A 17,655-nucleotide genomic window follows, 5' to 3' on the forward strand; every position below is an offset into this window, starting at 1 on the left:
ATGACGGACAAGCACATAATTGGAGAGTCTACAAGGATATCACCATTTTCATGATGATAATACACACTCAGCAGGAAAACAGCACATTATTTGCAATTAATTAAACTCACCTGGACACCACAAACTGTATGTTAAATGTTTTCCAAGAGTTCAAGAAGACACCGAGCTCTCGCGCTAAATGCTAATGCGGACGCTATGCTAACACTACAAGTTAGTTTAGTGTGTGATGATCACCCAGCACGGACCTTTAAAGGCTAAATTAACATGGCATATCTAGCCAAGATAAGAAAGCAAAAACTTACCAAGGAGCACTTGACTTTCACGAAAGGAGCCTGGAATGGGCACCGGCCGGTGCGTAAGCGTGTGTGTGTGGAGTGGGGGGGGGGGGGCACCGCAGCACGTCACATGAGTGGCACGACCAAACACTGCTAAATGCTTGCTAACTACGCATACAATAAGGAAATACCGTTTTGGCCCGAATATAAGACGGTGTTTTTTGCATTGAAAAAAGACTGAAAAAGGGGGTCGTCTTATATTCGCGGTTTAGACGTTATACCCTTTCACGACACTAGATTCCACCAGATATCATTGAAGCGATGTTCTGCCATGACAGATCTCAGCTACTCTCCCCATTCACGACGCTAGATGGCGCCAGATATCATTGAAGCGATGTTCTGTCATGACAGATCTCAGCTACTCTCAAGTTTAACCAGTTTGTAGAGGTGTGCATTGGCACTGCCCTCACGATTCGATTCGATTACGATTCGGAGGGCCACGATTCGATTCGATTCAGAGGGTCACGATTCGATTCATTTCGATTTGGCAATGCATCGCGATGCATTAAAGCCTGGGATGCATTAAAATTCTAAAGCAAAGCATATTTTTCGTGAATCATGAGGCAACACAAGTGGTCAGACATTAAACAACTTTTTATTGGCTCTTGTGTCACTCCTGGTTGAAGTCAAATGAAAATACTTTCAGATATACTGTATATATTAAAAAAAAAAAAAAAAAAAAAAAAAAAAACAGATCACAGCATTTAATTAGTGCTTTAAATGAGACCAGGGCTTTCTCTTTTTTTTACACACAGTAGCAGCCTTTCACACAGTGCAACATCTGAACTCCTGTGCAAAATCAGTAATAAGTCACTGTATTTTAGTCACAACGACCCATTAATAAAAATATTCAAGTAAATATTAAAGAAAACGACAAAGAAAATATTGCAGTGCAGCAGCATCTTTATCGCAATACCAATCCAGGGATCAGTTCAGTTACAAACAAAACATCAACTAAATTGCAATGTAGAACAAAAGTAAACTGTAGGCCTAGTTGATGTGCAATCAACTTAGAAATGCAATCAGTAACTACCACATAACAATAAAAAAATAATGAAATAAAATGAAGTGCAGCAGCATTTTAGCAGCCATAACAATCTGTTTCAGCATGAGGAAATATCAGGGTTTTTTTTTGCAATCGAGAGATAGTAGAGGTTAGATTGGGCCTAAAAAATCCAGCCCGACCCGACACGGCCCGCTGGTATTGAAGCCCGACCCGGCCCGAGTCCGATCAATTAACTAGATTTGCAGGCCCAGCCCGAAAAACCAGAATTTTTTTTTTTTTTTTTTTTTTTTTAAATTTGTTGAAGTGACGCGGAAAAAAACCCGCAGCTGCAGCAATTCATTTTCATTTCTTCGAGTTGGCAGAAAAAAAGCAAGTTTTTTTAATGTTTAAATAGTCTACATATTTTTATGATCATTATAACGCCCGGAAAGTTTAATATTAAAAAAAAAAAAAAACATGCGGTTTTGCAGACACACAGAGAAGATTCAAAAGGATCACATTTGTGTTGCCTTTGTGTGCATAAAAAAGTGTCTCTCGTAACGATTTCTCAGTTGGCAGAAAAAAAACGCAAGTTTTCTTAATGTTTAAACAGCCTACATATTTTTATGATCATTATAAAAGCATTTACACAATGAAATAACCCTGGGAAAGTTTCATATTAAAAAAAAAAAAAAAAACCTTGGGTTATGCAGACACACAGAGGAGAAGATTAAAAAGGATCACATTTGTGTTTCCTTTGTGTGCATAAATAAAAGTGTCTTTCGTAACGAATGGCAAGCGCCACAGCGGGAGGAGAAGAAGAAAAAGCGGGCGGCGCCACTGCGTTCATGTGCGTGCACAAGCAAATGCACAATACAGAGACCCTGCCCTCGGTTTTATCTCTTTTTTTTTTTTTTTTTATAATTTATTATTCCGGCGCGGCGGCCCGACCCGAACGTGAATGCTTAACATTTTGGGCCTGACCTGACCCGTTCGGGTTCGATGACAAGATCTAACCTCTAAGAGAGAGGACATAGCATAACAATGGCTGAAGCGGAGAAAGAGGGAGCGGGAAAGATTATTGATGCACCTAAGACATTGAAAGCAGACATCTGGAGACATTTTGGCTTCTCCGAGGTTGGTGGGAAACTTGACCAGAGTTATGCAATGTGTAAAAAATGAAACATGAGAATAATAATACAAATGGGGAAACCAAATCCGTTGCATCACCGGAATTGCGCAGGGAAGCTTTTTGAACGTACTTATATATTTTAAAATGCGCTGAATCGATTCGGCTTGTTGCCTGCATCGAATCGAATCGTCCATGCCCCGCATCGGGATGCATCGCCGCATCAATTATTGTTGACACCACACCACTACCAGTTTGCATTATTTTATTGCAATGTTTTTCCTTATTCAGATTTGTTTCAATACTAGTTACAGTTAGACTTCACTTTGATGGTTAATGCAGTTATTGCAATTTTGTTGTTCTATCACAATAGATTGGTTTATTTATATTTCAAAAATCAGAAGACATTCATTTACGAATGTGATTGCACTTTAGTTTACATATTAAAATGTTCAGATATTAAGATTTGAATGAGGCAAAATAACCTGCTTTTTCTTTCAAATATATTGTTATAATAATTTGTTTCGGATGTACTGTAATTATTTTCTGTATAAAAAATTAATTTGGTGTTCAAAAAGTCTTTTTTTCAAAACTGAGTCTTGAAAACGAGGGGGTCGTCTTATAATCAGGGCTGTCTTTTATTTGGGCCAATACGGTATCATACTTTGTGAATTTATGAAGGAAACTATAGCGAATTTTCATCTTGTTCTCGTGTCGTCAGACGAAAACTGGCATCCATCTCGTTATGTTTGTCTCCCAAGACACGTTATATGCGCCTCATCGTGAAGTCATTGTCGTGAAAAAAATTGTTCGCTGATGAAATATTTTCGTTATCGTCATTGTTGATGAAAACAACACTGTCACTACAAAACGCTCAAGGCGTGTAGACTATTTAAAGAATTGGTGAAAAAGAATTTTAAATTTTAAGCGTTTCATGTTTTCAATACCTCAGGATGGTCTGACGCCACTGCACTGCGGTGCTCGCAGCGGCCACGAACAGGTGGTTGAGATGTTGCTCAACAGAGGTGCACCCATTCTCTCTAAAACCAAGGTATCATCTACAAGTGCTCTCTTACATCACACTTCTTCTTAGCCTCACAGTGACATATCTGTCTACAACTCTGTCCACCCAGAACGGTCTATCGCCGCTCCATATGGCGACGCAAGGCGACCACCTCAACTGTGTGCAACTGCTGCTGCATCACGACGCGCCTGTTGATGATGTGACCAATGACTACCTGACAGCGCTGCATGTCGCCGCCCACTGCGGCCACTACAAGGTGGCCAAGGTTATAGTGGACAAGAAGGCCAACCCCAACGCCAAAGCTCTGGTGAGGAGGCGGCGCATTTACTTTAAGTCTATTTTCTCAACATTCATTTACTTTACACAATAGTACCTTGATTTACTAGTAGTGCTGAATACTTTCCCGATCCCATATTGATTCTGGCACCCGGCTGTTATATCGGCTGATGCTGATACTGTACCAATTCTATGTTTTTGAATTCAGTTCTGTTCAGCTTCTTTGATACGTAGAATGGGAATCTGAGTGTTCTTGTGGTCTGAACAGTTGCAATGTATGTATTCGATGTGAATATTGATTGTGTTTATTAGAAGAACGCAGCGAGCAGAAAGGGGTAATGGGGACAGAAAGGAAAATAGAAGAGGAGAGACAGACAGAAGAGGAGAAGAATAAACAACAACAATAAATTCATTAAACGCCTTCGCTACTTATGATTATAGTAATGCTATCGTAGTTGATTGTATATCCCGTGGGGGGCCTGATAACCAAGGAAAGTGTGGGGGAGGGGGGTCAAAAGGAGATGTGATTAGGCGGGGTGGAGCGTACACAAATCAGCAATGTGAGGTGTGGAAATAAGTATTATGTGAATCGCTTGTAAGTGTGGATATGTTGACATTCTATTTTATGCTGCCTGATCACGAATTCAGACACCGTCAGTCTGTCTACTTGAGTGTGTCTGGTTGCACCCAGTCATGCGTGAGTCCCATCAGACGTGTGATAGTCATACAGACAAGTAGAAATGCTGCGCGGGGGCCGCCCCAGGGCCACGGCAGATCCTCAGCCAATCGGGGGTGAGCCAGTGCGGCCCATTCCTCCTCCCGCAGCTCCGGCGAGGGGGCCATTGTCATCCCCCGGGGACCTAGGGTGGTCCCCTGGACCATCTGTGCCCTCATTAACCATCAAGGAAGGGATGAGGGCACCCCCCCCCCCCACCCCTACCACTGCCCACCAGCCGCTGCCGCAACCCCCCAACCGACATGGCACACCGTGGGACCCCCAGGGCCCACTAGGCATGGGGCAGGACAGGATACCCACTTGGAGGTCGCGACACCCCGTCGACTCACCGGCACTAAAGTGGTTATTTCTTAGTACTTGCCGATACTGATTACGCCATTTTAGTGCCGTATTGGTACAGACACTGATCGGAGCAACATTATTCATGCCTCAACTTTATGGCCTCAATATCTTGCATCTCGAATTCTACCATACATTCCAGCTGTGAGAGCTCGAGACCTCGGAGAGATTACGTCCTCAGATGCTGTCCCAGAGTGAGACAACAGTGTTGGTTGTGTAACGGGAGACGTCAGGGTGTGGTTACAAGCCTGGCAGGGTCCAGAGTAGAGAAAGGGGAAAAAAAGTGGCATGAAGTCATTGGATTGAGCTACTTGACGCAAGAAGGCGGGACGAGAGCACAAACTTTTTGCATTCTTTCCACGTGCTCCTTGTCGGGAGAAGAAAGAGCAGAGTGCGGATTTTCCATGAAGTGTTCCAGATGTTCTCTACTCCTGCAGCAGCAGAGTTTCTTTTCCCAGATCGTTATTTTAAGTCGCTTTTGTCCTCCCTCTATTTGTAGAATGGTTTCACACCGCTGCACATCGCCTGCAAGAAGAACCGAGTCAAGGTGATGGAGCTCCTGCTTAAGCACGGTGCCTCCATACAGGCCGTCACCGAGGTATGGCACACATCCATCTCATATATGGATAAAAGTATTGGGACACAAATAATAGAACTAGAACAGAGATAGAAAAGCAAACAAACCATACTTGAATCATGCAAAAACTGGTCTTAAAAATGACCTGAAAAAATTCAACATACTCTCTATCAACCATTTTCAAAGCCTGGTTTTTCGCATTACTCGCCATTGTAGAGCATTTTGAATGATTTGTCAAGGCTCTGTTTAATCTATTCTGTTACAATGTAACTGAAAGAGAAAGAAGACTCTTCTTTCACCTGAAAAAAAAAAACTGTTTTCAGATTTTTCGTTATTTTGTAAAGTGGTGGAACATGGGTTGGTTTCACTAAGAACGCATGTTTTAGACCAAAACAGAGAAATCAAGCTTTTTGTGAAAACACGGCACACATTTTAAAGTTCTGTTTTTACCATAGTTATCCTGTACATACTAGAGATCTACCGATATGGGTTTTTCAGGACAAATACAGATTACTAGTAGTGAGAAGTGCCGATAACCGATTTTTTTAGCCAATATTCATTCGCAGTAAAAGTGTAAAAAAAAAAAAATCACACACAAAAAAAATCAAAACACTGAACTTAATTTAAATACCTAAAGCCTGTTTGTTGAATCACACAAATAGAAAATAATAGCTAATAATATGGGGTGGTGTGGTTCTGTGGTAGAGTTCCCCAACCCATAGGTTGTGGGTTTGATTCTCCGCCCTGATGACTTCGTAGATAGATAGATAGATAGATGGATGGATGGATGGATGGATGGATGGATGGATGGATGGATGGATGGATGGATGGATGGATGGATGGATGGATGGATGGATGGATAGAGTGGTTTAAAGCTTCATTATAACATGCACACATGAAACAAAAGTACAATAAGGTTAATTTGAAAAATCAGGTTACAGGTACACAGATTGGGAATGAAGTGAATAAGTGGTGAGGCAGTGGTAATATAACAGTACGTACATGACAATTTACAGTACTCAGACTAGGTGGCAGATGGCTGACTTGATTGGATATGTGCAAATGACAGTTTAGCATAGGTTTGGTATAATAGAGCAAAAATGCTATAATTTTACAGTGCAACTATTGCTAATGCAGTACCCAGATTACGCAGTTCCCAGAGTGGGACATATATCCTGGCATATGTCAGTCGCCTTACCAGTAAAGTACAAGCAACTCAACATTTTTCTTCACTGTTCCACTTCCTGTATTTTTGCCGCCCTGCATTAGTTAAATTTGTCCTAATACGTTTGCTTTACATATTAAAGTTAAATTGATTTTACTTTTGTTACTCCTGCTATTCACAGTCTGGCCTGACTCCTATCCATGTTGCTGCATTTATGGGTCATGAAAACATAGTCCACCAACTCATCAACCACGGCGCTTCGCCCAATACCAGCAATGTGGTAAGAACAAGAGTGCTAACATCATTGGTTTTAAATGTTAAAAAAAGTTGAGTCAAACTCCCTAGACTGAGCATGTGATGGCATTAAGGAAAATTCCAAGCCACTCAAACACAGTGACGATACGGTCAGAGCTCATGTAGGTGCTTGACATTTAGTAGATAGGCAGTTGAAAAAGTTACGGATATTTTTTTGATGTCCATTTAATTAAAAGATGATTGTCTCCGATCCTCGACAGCCGCTACAAACCACGCCCCTACAAACTGCACCCACATGATGGAACAGTGGTAGCGTCCGAAGAGTCTCACTTTTAGCACTTTTCACAAACATATCCTGGTAAATTCCCATGTAAGGTGATGCAGGATTTACTCGCATCATTGCTTTCACGCATGTAGAGATGTCCCGAGAATGACGCGGGTTGGACACTTTCACACGCTTGTCCCGTGTTGCCCACTGGGGCTCTCTGTGCGGGGAGGGCTGCTGGCGCGATTTTATAACCCGGAGATTACAACATTTATGGTGGGCATCGGCTGTCACAATGTTGTTCAAATCGTGTTTTGTTCCAGAGGGAGCATCAAGACTATATTTAAGTCCAGGCGATCCAAGAGAAGGGTGCTGAGATATTAACTTGCTGAGCACCATTCAACACCTCTGCCGCCCTATTTTGAAATCCCCTACGTTGTGCTGGTATTTGTGTTTTGTTTTGTTGTCTTATTGGCTCTCTGCCTACCGCTTAGGTTAGTATTATTGATCCCCGTCGACCTACTGTAACAGACCCATTGTGTTATTCCCCCTTTTCCGAGATCACGTGCATTTTTGTTTGTATTTAATAAACCCTTGAGTGCATCCCTCCGTTGTTTTCTGATTTGAGGTACAGTCTTGTTTCCGCATTCGTGGACCCTAACATGGGCAACAAAATAAACCACACATTTCCAAAGATGGACAATGGAGTCTCTTCCTCGACTCTATGATCCAGTTGCAATTTAATTTCTTATGTTTTCAGTTTAATTTAGCTATTTCCAGCTTGCTATGTTGATTATTGCCATGTTTACCGCTTTTCGTCTTAACTGCGAAAAAAGCGGAAGTGACGATCGGCCCGCCATGATATTTACGTCATCAGACATCGTGCTGTGACACGGGAATTTAACGCTTGCTTTCATATAAGCCTCGTCCCGGGACTTTCACAGGAATTATACTAAGACGCGACCCGAGAAATATACACGTAATCTCTGTGTCAGTCGACCCGGGAAATTGCGTTCACATATAAGGGCTGCCCGTTTAAATCCCCGATTCTCACGGTGTTTCGGCGCGTGTGAAGGGGGGTATAGATATCACTTGTACATAAAACTAGGTGTGAAATGACAGACTAGTAAACAGACGCCAGCTTAAAGCAGTAGACGTCTCAGGCAGGCTCTGTTGTAGTGAACCTAAGGTTTATCTAAAATACTCTTAAATAGGCAAAATCTTAACTTGAATCTATCTTTAAATGTTAAAACAGTTTTAACACACTTTCAAATGTCAAATATAGGGGGGAAATAAAACAATAATGCAATAATGGGAGAATTTTTTACAACTTTAATGGTTGATTCACAACCTTAAATGACCTCCAAACACGGCAAAGGTTACAATTGTCAGCAATACTCCTGTGTCTAGTCAAGTTTCGGGTAAGGAATTGGGCTAAGGCCTATTGTCCCAGAAACCCTTTGAACTTCACATAGTAAACAAATTCTTCACGCCACCGTACCAATAGCAGGCGTGGTTTGGAGGGGGCGTGGTTTGTATGACGCGTGGTTTTTAGCAGCTGTCCCTTGGTTTTGGCTGCAGTCAGACCCTTTTCAGCCTGTTTGAATTATTCAAAGAAAGTAAAAGTCATTGGACAAGTTACTCTTAAATCATTTCCCAGTTTAAGGGATATCTCTGACTTATTTTTTTTTTTTTTTTAATTATTGTGTGACATTTAGAAACTCCCAACACTGAGGCACCAACGTCTGAGATGTAATACTTTTATCGCGGTTCTGTGGAATTACATGCACAACCTATGACTGTTAACCACATAGTCTAGTAATCCTAATTTGAGATAATTCTGAATCAACAGTACCTGAAATATCCATTTTTAACTTTAACAAACATTTCAGTGCCCATGTGTTGAAGCACACCTCTGTAATAGATTAATTCCATGTGTTTCCCTGTCATCTGGGAGTGGAAACTCCGTAAACTTCCTGTTGGCTCTCCGGTGCCAGGAGAGGGGGAATGTAGCGAGGCAGGGGGAAAAATATTGAACAAGATGAAGATGATGGGGAGCACAGAAATAGTGCACAGTTAACTCATCGACCTCAACTATTTGCTCGCCCACGCCGTGTCTGTGGCTGGGTTACCGGGGTGACCGGTGTTATGGGACGTCATTATGGTGTGTACAAAAACTGGAGCGCTTCATTTCCCAACCACTGTGTCTGCCTGCAAAACCTTGGAGAAGTCAGCCTCTGGATTGAGTAGTATTGCTTTATTAGATGCATTGCTAACCAGGTTGTGTGTAAGTTTTTGTGTGTCTGTGTTTGTTGGTGGGTGTTTGTCTGTGTTTCTTTAATAATGAGTGGTTGATTTTGTGTGTACTTTTTTGTGTGTGTGTTTGAAATTTTTTCAAGTGTGTGTGTTTGTTTGTGTGTGTTTGGTGCCTGTTTGTTGTTCATTTGTGCGTGTGTCTGTGTGTTCATGTTGGTGCATTTGTTTGTTGTTCGTTTTTTCCCCCTTGATTTTAGTGTTTTTTTTTCATTTGATCAGTTTGTTCATGTTTTGCGTTTGTGTTCCAGAGAGGGGAGACTGCGCTTCACATGGCTGCAAGAGCGGGACAATCCAATGTAGTGCGATATTTGGTCCAGAACGGCGCACGAGTTGATGCAAAAGCCAAGGTACTTGGTGTGTGGGCGTGCGGTCGTGTGGTCCGAATGTGTCATGTAAATACAGTATGTGGGCGAGAAAGGCCATGCTGTGTCTATTTTTATGCTGCAGCATAGTGGCCTCACTATCTAGCAGTGTTGTTTTTGGCAGCCCTTTAAATTTTCGTCTTGGTCTTTTTGCACGAAAATACTGTATAAGTCTTATTTTAGTTATTTCAAATGTGTTCGTCTTGACTAGTTTTAGTCAACGAAAACTTTTTCGTCTATTTTTAGTCGACAATTCTCAAAATGTTTTTGTTTATAACCTTGAAAAGTTTTAGTCCATGAATAAGTAAATAAATAAAATGCGTCCAACAATTTTGAATGAACATTGACAGAGAAGCACATAATTGTAGAGTCTACAAGGACATCAACATCTTCATGATAATAAAACACACTCAGCAGGAAAACGGCACATTATTTGCAATTAATTGAACTCACCTGGACGCCACGAATTGTATGAAAAAGTTTTCCAAGAGTTGAAGAAGACACCCCCAAAAGCCCCCCACTAAATGCTAATGCTAACGCAAACGCTATGCTAACGCTACAAGTTAGTTTAGTATGTGATGATCACTTAGCGCAGACCTATAAAGGCTAAATCAACATGGCATAGCCAAGATAAGAAAACAAAACTTACCAAACGGCACCTGACACATGTATTTCACAAAAGGAGCCTGGAATGCCTGTGTGGGGGGTCAGGGGCGCAGCATGTCAGATGGGTGACCTGACCAAACGCTGCTAAGATGCGCGCTAACTACACATACGATAAGAAAATATCACACATTCTGAACTTATGACGGAAACTATAACGAATTTTCATCCCGTTCTCATCCCGTCAGACGACAACTGGCATTCATCTCGTTATGTTTTAGTCTCCCAAGACACGTTTTTAGCTCGTCATCATTTTGTTATAGTCATTGGTGACGAAAACAACACTGCTATCCAGAGGTTCTATGGCCAAAGCTTTGTGCATTGAGAATTTTGAAGAAAAATATAATTGATCTGTTTTCGAATACTGTTGTAACATTTTTTTCCGGTTTTGTCCGCGTAGGATGAGCAGACACCGCTGCACATCTCCAGTCGTCTGGGTAAGCAGGACATTGTCCAACAGCTGCTTGCCAACGGGGCATCGCCCGACACCACGACCAGCTCGGGTTATACGCCCCTCCACCTGGCTGCCCGTGAAGGACACCGAGAGGTGGCGGCGGCACTGTTGGACCAAGGGGCCAGTCTTGGCATCACTACTAAGGTGAGTGTTATGTGTGCGTAACACTTACTGGCACGGACACAATGGAATGACATTTAAGACTAGAGCTACATCAAAAATGAAAAGGTCATGGTCAATTTCATGTATAAAGTAACAATTTGTCTCCTCTTTGCAGAAGGGCTTCACACCACTGCATGTGGCGGCAAAATACGGCAAGCTGGAGGTGGCCAACCTTCTGTTGCAGAAAAACGCTGCCCCTGACGCCGCCGGCAAGGTGACCCACTTTTATCCGTCTCCTGGTAGCATGATTGAGTTTTAACCGCCATGGTAACATTGTTGGTGTGTCCAGAGTGGACTAACACCACTGCATGTCGCCGCACACTACGATAACCAAAAGGTGGCGCTGTTGTTGCTCAAACAAGGAGCCTCGCCGCATGCTGCCGCCAAGGTGAGAGCCTATTCGATACTGCCATCAACCACAATGAGAATGTCTTTAGATGCTTTAGATGCTTTAAACGTACTCGGCACATGTATAGGAATGTTTTTTATTTCTTTTTTTAATTATCTTACTTTGGCCATCCAAGCTGATCACTGCCATCTTGAGGACTGGAGCGAAATTAGGAAAATTTTATCATCAGCCTCCCAAAATAATGCAATAAACTCAAATTTAAAAGACAAAGTTGACGTTTTCAAATTGTATGTCCACGCTGCAGAATGGCTACACGCCGTTGCACATTGCATCCAAGAAGAACCAGATGGAGATTGCCACCACCCTGCTAGAATACGGCGCATCGACCAACGGTGTGACGCGGCAAGGCATCACCCCGCTGCATTTGGCCGCGCAGGAGGGCAATGTGGACGTGGTGACGCTGCTGCTGGCACGGGACACTCCAGTCAACATGGGAAATAAGGTGAATGAAGCATAATGATAATGACCAGCAAAATTCAGGGGTTTGATTCATTCTCATTTTTTTATCTTTGGTGTTCAGTATGGCTTGACTCCGCTCCATCTGGCTGCTCAGGAGGACAAAGTCAATGTGGCTGAGGTTTTGGTCAACCATGGAGCCACATTAGACCCTGAGACCAAGGTGACCCCACTTACTGTCTATTCACTTGACAAACATACGCATGTATGTTGTCAAATTATATTGTAAGAAAAAATCATTTTTTTTCATCACAGAAGGATGTTTAGATGTTCACACAACTTGAGATCTCTGTTATTTCATTAGTATAATTAGTACATTTCACTGTTAAGTTCACCTTTTTCGTATTTCAATCCTGAAGTGTAATTTGAGATGGATTTTGTTGGAATTTGATGACATAGCCAGATTGCCTGGATCACGCCGGCCAAACCGCCGGAACCGTGCTAGCACAATTCCACCGACCCAGGCCGGCGCCACTCCAACAACCCGGCTTAAAGGCCAAACGCCGCTCATTCACCTTAGCTTTAACCCCTTGTACTGACTCCGTTTTAAAAGCTGACAAAAGGCTTCGAAACACAAGTTGACAATTTATTCCAAGTCGACAGCAATCACACAGAAAGGCAAAACAGCAAATAGACCGAGGCGAGAAGGAAAGCTGGCTCCAGGGTCGACAAACAAAAAGTACGTAAAAGGTTCCAGAGAAAAGACTGCTAGCTGAAAAATTCAGTCTTTTGAAGGCTCAGTGAGGCGGGCTGTGGTCTGGGAGAAGGGTGTGTTTGGGTGTTGTTTAGGGTAATTTTCTGTTTCAGGTTGGGACGATGAGTCCATGTGTCACTGTTGCCAAGGCAACCAGAGTTGGAGATTTTCCTCAGCCTCAGCGCAAAAAGCGCGATGAGTGTTCAAATTCTCAGCCGTGGAGTCTTCTTGTTATCAGGCGTTCCTTTTGGCAAGACAGGCCATTGTTCTGGACTGTCCATTGTTGGCCCCCAGAAGAGCAGATGGCGGGATTTGGTGGTCCAGACGTGGGCTTGTAGATGTCTTGGCCATCACCTGCTTGTCTTGCTCCGTCGGCGTCAATCTCCCTCAGTCAGCTGCATGAAGCGCGCGTTAGGCTTCCGTATTCAGCAGGCATCCTGTATCTGTTATGCCCTTATCTGCCCTTTGTCTTGGCGCTACAAATTCCAATCACTCCTAGTCCAATTACTCATGATATCAAATATATTCTACTTGCTTGGTTAAACTATAATTTAAATGCTATTTATTTCATATTGGGTGTGTGAGAGTAATACAAACAGTCAAACAGTAACTATGGGAAAGGGTGCTATTCCCTTCAATTTTTAAATTTTTCGAAAATACTGTTAAAGCTTATGTTTTAAGTTTTTTTTCTTATTTTGCCTTTGGCTGCATCTTCTTTTATTATGTAATTATCGACGGAACGATGACAGAGTGGTTACCATGTTAGCATGGTTTACATGTTCTCCCCGTGCCTGCGTGGGTTTTCTCTGCATACTCCGGTTTCTCCCCACATCCCAAAACATGCATGGTAGGCTGATCGAACACTCTAAATTGTCCCTAGGTATGAGTTCGTGCGTGAATCATTGTTCGTCTCCTTGTGCCCTGCGATTGGCTCCAACAACCCCGTGACCATCGTGAGAATAAGCGGCTCGGAAAATGAATGAATAAATAAATTCATTATAAAATCCAGATTATACCATTTTTAAACTCGTAAAAAACAATTATAAGCATTAAACATCTTTAATTTACGATTGTATTGCTTGTTTTATCTGCCCTAGGCTGTATAATTCATCAATGAACAACAAGGTCAGAAGTATTACTTTCCCTTTGTGTGTGTCCTCAGTTGGGTTACACTCCTCTCCACGTGGCCTGTCACTACGGCAACGTGAAGATGGTCCACTTCCTGCTTAAAAACCAGGCCAAGGTCAATGCTAAAACCAAGGTAATTCATTTGACTGGCTGGCTGCCCAGATGTAATTTTATGATTATTTTCCTACACTACAGTATGAAATTAATTTCCTTTTCTTGTTCCATAGAACGGCTACACTCCTCTTCATCAGGCTGCCCAGCAGGGACATACACACATTATCAATTTACTTCTGCATCATGGGGCGTCGCCCAACGAACTCACAACGGTGAATACACTTTTACATGCTATGTTCATCCCTAGTATGTCTTAGATTTTCTTTATATTTAAAAATACGAAGAAGAAGAAGAATCAGGATTCCTTTGTTGTTCAGAGACTAATTTAGAAAAGGAAAACCTTGGTTGCAGGACAAATTTATGCAATATTTTTGTTATGGTGCTGTGTTTAACTGATTTTTTTTTTTTTTTTTTTTTTTTGAGATTTGCTAATCAAACTTTTATGTTATATCCTGTATATTTGACCATGTATTGAATAAACCTTGCTGACTTGACAAATACTTTGCTTCTTATGTAGAATGGGAACAGCGCCTTGTCCATTGCTAGGAGGCTGGGCTACATCTCAGTGGTCGACACACTCAAGGTGGTCACTGAGGAGACGCTGACTACACAGGTGTGTTGGTAGATTGGAATCCAGTTTGTCTTTTGAACAAAAATACTTATTAGTCTGAGTCATATTTTAGTCATTTGAAAATGTGTTTGTCTTCGTCTACTTTTGGTCAACGAAAACTAACAAATTTCGTCTAGTTTTAGTCGACAGTTACTCAAAATATTTTCGTCTGTAAACGTCAAAACTTTCAGTGTATGTATGAATAAATAAATAAATAAATAAAAGGTTTCCAACAATTTCGAATGAACGTTGACAGACAAGCACTTAATTGTAGAGTCAAGAAGGACATCACCATGATTGTGATTATAAGCAAAAAAAAAAAAAAACACAGTACATTATTTTCTATTAATTAAAGTCACCGGGACGCCACGAACTGTATGTAAAAAGTTTTCAAAGAGTTTAAGACGACACTCACTAATGCAAACACTATGCTAAAGGTACAAGTCACATTTAGTGTGTGATGATCACTCAGCACAGACCTTTAAAGGCTAAAGCAACATTGCATATCTAGCCAAGATAAAAAAAAACAAAACTAGCTGAGCAGCCCCTGACATCTGTTTCACAAAAGTCTGGAGCCTGGTGACGCTTATTCACTGGCTGGTGAGCCAGCGTGTATGGGGGACAGGGGGGTGTGCAGCAGGTCACATGAGTGACATGACCAAACACTGCTATGATGCGTGCTAACTACACACAAGATAAGAAAAATGTCACACATTATGAATTTATGACGGAACTATGGCCAATTTTCATCTCGTTCTCGTCACAGATGAAAACTGGCATCCATCTCGTTATGTTTTATTCTCCCAAGACACGTTTTTAGCTCGTCATCGTCATAAAAAAATGAAATATTTTCGTTATCGTCATCGTTGACGAAAACAACACTAGTACTCAGCAAGCTGCTTGTATTAGGCAGCATATTTATTTGATGCTTTTTTTGGGGGGAAGTGTGTGTATTATTATTTCTTCTCCCTTTCTCTCTGTCCCCTAAAACAATTTCTGTCAAGCTGTTTTATCGAAATAGCACAATATAAACAATCCCAATGGAAGTATGCCAAACTCCCATGTAGCACATTAAAATTGTCCCGGTTTTAAAGACGCTCAGATTTACATTCTCTGTATCAAACCAGCTGAACTGGACAACTTAACCTCTTGTTGCCTACTCCTGTGAATTTGTGACATTCCAGATCAAAGCAGCCTCAACGCTACAGTGAGGAAAATGAGTATTTTAACACCCTGCAATTTTGCAAGTTCTCCAACTTGGAAATGATGGGCGGGTTTGAAATTTTCATAGTAGGTGCATGTCCACTGTGAGAGACAATCTGAAAAAAGAAAGACACCAAAGACACCAGTGACAGAATTGTAAACCTCTACAAGGCTGGAAAGAGTTACGGGGCAATTGCCGAGCAGCTTGGCGATATAAGATCCACCGTTGGAGCAATTATTAGAAAATGGAAGAAGCTAAACATGACTGTCAATTTTCCTCGTACTGGGGCTCCATGCAAGATTTACCTCGTAGGGTCTTAATGGTCCTAAGAACGGTGAGGAATCAGCCAAGAACTGCATAGGAGGAGCTGGTCAATGACCTAAAAGGAGCTGGGACCACCATTTTCAAGTTGGTAATAAATTAGACCTCATGGTTTAAAATCATGCATGGCACGGAAGGTTCCCTTGCTTAAACCAGCACATGTCCAGCCCTGTCTTAAGTTTGCCGATGACCATTTGAATGATCCAGAGAAGTCATGGGAGAAAGTCATATGAGATCAAAATTGAATTTTTTGGTCTTAGTTCCACGCACAGTGTTTGGAGGTAGAAGAATGATGAGTACCATCCCAAGAACACCATCCCTACTGTGAACCATAGGGTTGTAATATGCTTTGGGAATGTTTTTCTGCTCATGGGACTAGATGACTGCACTGTATTAAGTAGAGGATGACCAGGGCCATGTATTGTGAAATGTTGGTGAATAACCTCCTTCCCTCAGTTAGAGCATTGAAAATGAGTCATCCAACATGGCAATGGCCCAAAGCAGACAGCCAAAATAACCAAAGCATACAAAGCAAATCAAGGTTCTAGCCAGTCTCCAGACCTAAACCCAATAGACAATATTTGGCGGAAGCTCACACTATGTGTTTTTTCAGTGAAAGCACAGAAACCAGATTGATCTAGAGAAGATCTGTGTAGAGCAGTGGTGTAAAATCCCTGCTGCAGTGTGTGCAAACCTGATAAAAAGTTGCATGAAACGTTTGACCTCTGTAATTGTAAACAAAGTCTGCTATACCAAATATTGACATTGATTTTCTCAGGTGTTCAAATACTTATTTGCAGCAGTTTAATCCAAATAAATTGTTCAAAAATCATAGATTGTGATTTCTTGAATCTTGATTTTGTTTTAGAGTGTTTCTCACAGTGGACAAGCACCTACCATGAAAATTTCAAACCCGCCCATCATTTTCAAGTGGAAAAACTTGCAAAATCGCATAGTGTTCAAATACTTGTAGCTATGCGTGATGTCACTAATTTGCACTATACATAAAATTATTTCTTTTTTGGGTGATTTTTTTTTTCCGAAGAATAACAATTACTTGATTGTGTATTTTAATAAACTTTCTCAACTTAATTTAGCATCTACTTGAAAACAAAAACAGAAGGGAAATATTTTAAAATCTTTACTCATTCACTGCCTCTGACAGTGATAGACATTAAATCAATTTCAACTGGAAAGGCTGGCATTGAGTGATCCTGTTTCACTGCCATTGATGGAAATAGACGTTCAATCCAATTTGCCTGGGGGGCCCTCACAGTCGAAATGGATTGGACATCTATCGCTGTCAACCACAGCCAATGAGTTAGTTCTAAATTTTGACATCAATGAGGTTAAAAAAAGGAACTTCAGAGTTTGTACAATGTATCTCTGTTTGCATTTATGCAACAGAATAGCTCAAATAAACAGACCTGGATACATATTGAGTAAACTGCTTAGTATATTCAGATGAACTCCTTTCTTCAATATGCAATGTATTCCCTTTTTAACAATTTTATTTGTGGTTTGATGTAAGATTTTCCTAACGTAAAAAAAATCTATATGTACCATGACTAAATAAAGGTAGTTGTAGCGACAACCACTACTGTACAGGAGCTTGTTGTCGACCCTCTCTTTTTGTTCTTATCAGTTCTTATCAATTCCTTGCATGTTTGTACTGT

The 17,655-nt window shown here is 41.4% G+C and overlaps 1 protein-coding gene across 10 annotated transcripts in view; it reads left to right on the forward strand.

The window, feature by feature from the left end:
• LOC130909316 (ankyrin-3-like) overlaps positions 1-17,655 on the forward strand; it is a 127,200-nt gene that overhangs the window by 40,007 nt on the left and 69,538 nt on the right. For 7 of the 10 annotated variants that reach the window (XM_057825608.1, XM_057825607.1, XM_057825609.1 and 4 more), the window contains 13 exons: positions 3,402-3,500; positions 3,583-3,780; positions 5,324-5,422; positions 6,748-6,846; positions 9,651-9,749; positions 10,828-11,025; positions 11,159-11,257; positions 11,333-11,431; positions 11,697-11,894; positions 11,973-12,071; positions 13,765-13,863; positions 13,958-14,056; positions 14,362-14,457. In XM_057825608.1, the coding sequence (XP_057681591.1) occupies positions 3,402-3,500; positions 3,583-3,780; positions 5,324-5,422; positions 6,748-6,846; positions 9,651-9,749; positions 10,828-11,025; positions 11,159-11,257; positions 11,333-11,431; positions 11,697-11,894; positions 11,973-12,071; positions 13,765-13,863; positions 13,958-14,056; positions 14,362-14,457 (1,581 nt within the window). The remainder of the gene's footprint in view (positions 1-3,401; positions 3,501-3,582; positions 3,781-5,323; positions 5,423-6,747; positions 6,847-9,650; positions 9,750-10,827; positions 11,026-11,158; positions 11,258-11,332; positions 11,432-11,696; positions 11,895-11,972; positions 12,072-13,764; positions 13,864-13,957; positions 14,057-14,361; positions 14,458-17,655) is intronic. The other 3 variants (XM_057825612.1, XM_057825615.1, XM_057825617.1) reach the window with 1 other exon arrangement.

This window comes from Corythoichthys intestinalis, chromosome 21 (assembly GCF_030265065.1).
Source record: "Corythoichthys intestinalis isolate RoL2023-P3 chromosome 21, ASM3026506v1, whole genome shotgun sequence".
NCBI lineage: Eukaryota > Metazoa > Chordata > Actinopteri > Syngnathiformes > Syngnathidae > Corythoichthys > Corythoichthys intestinalis.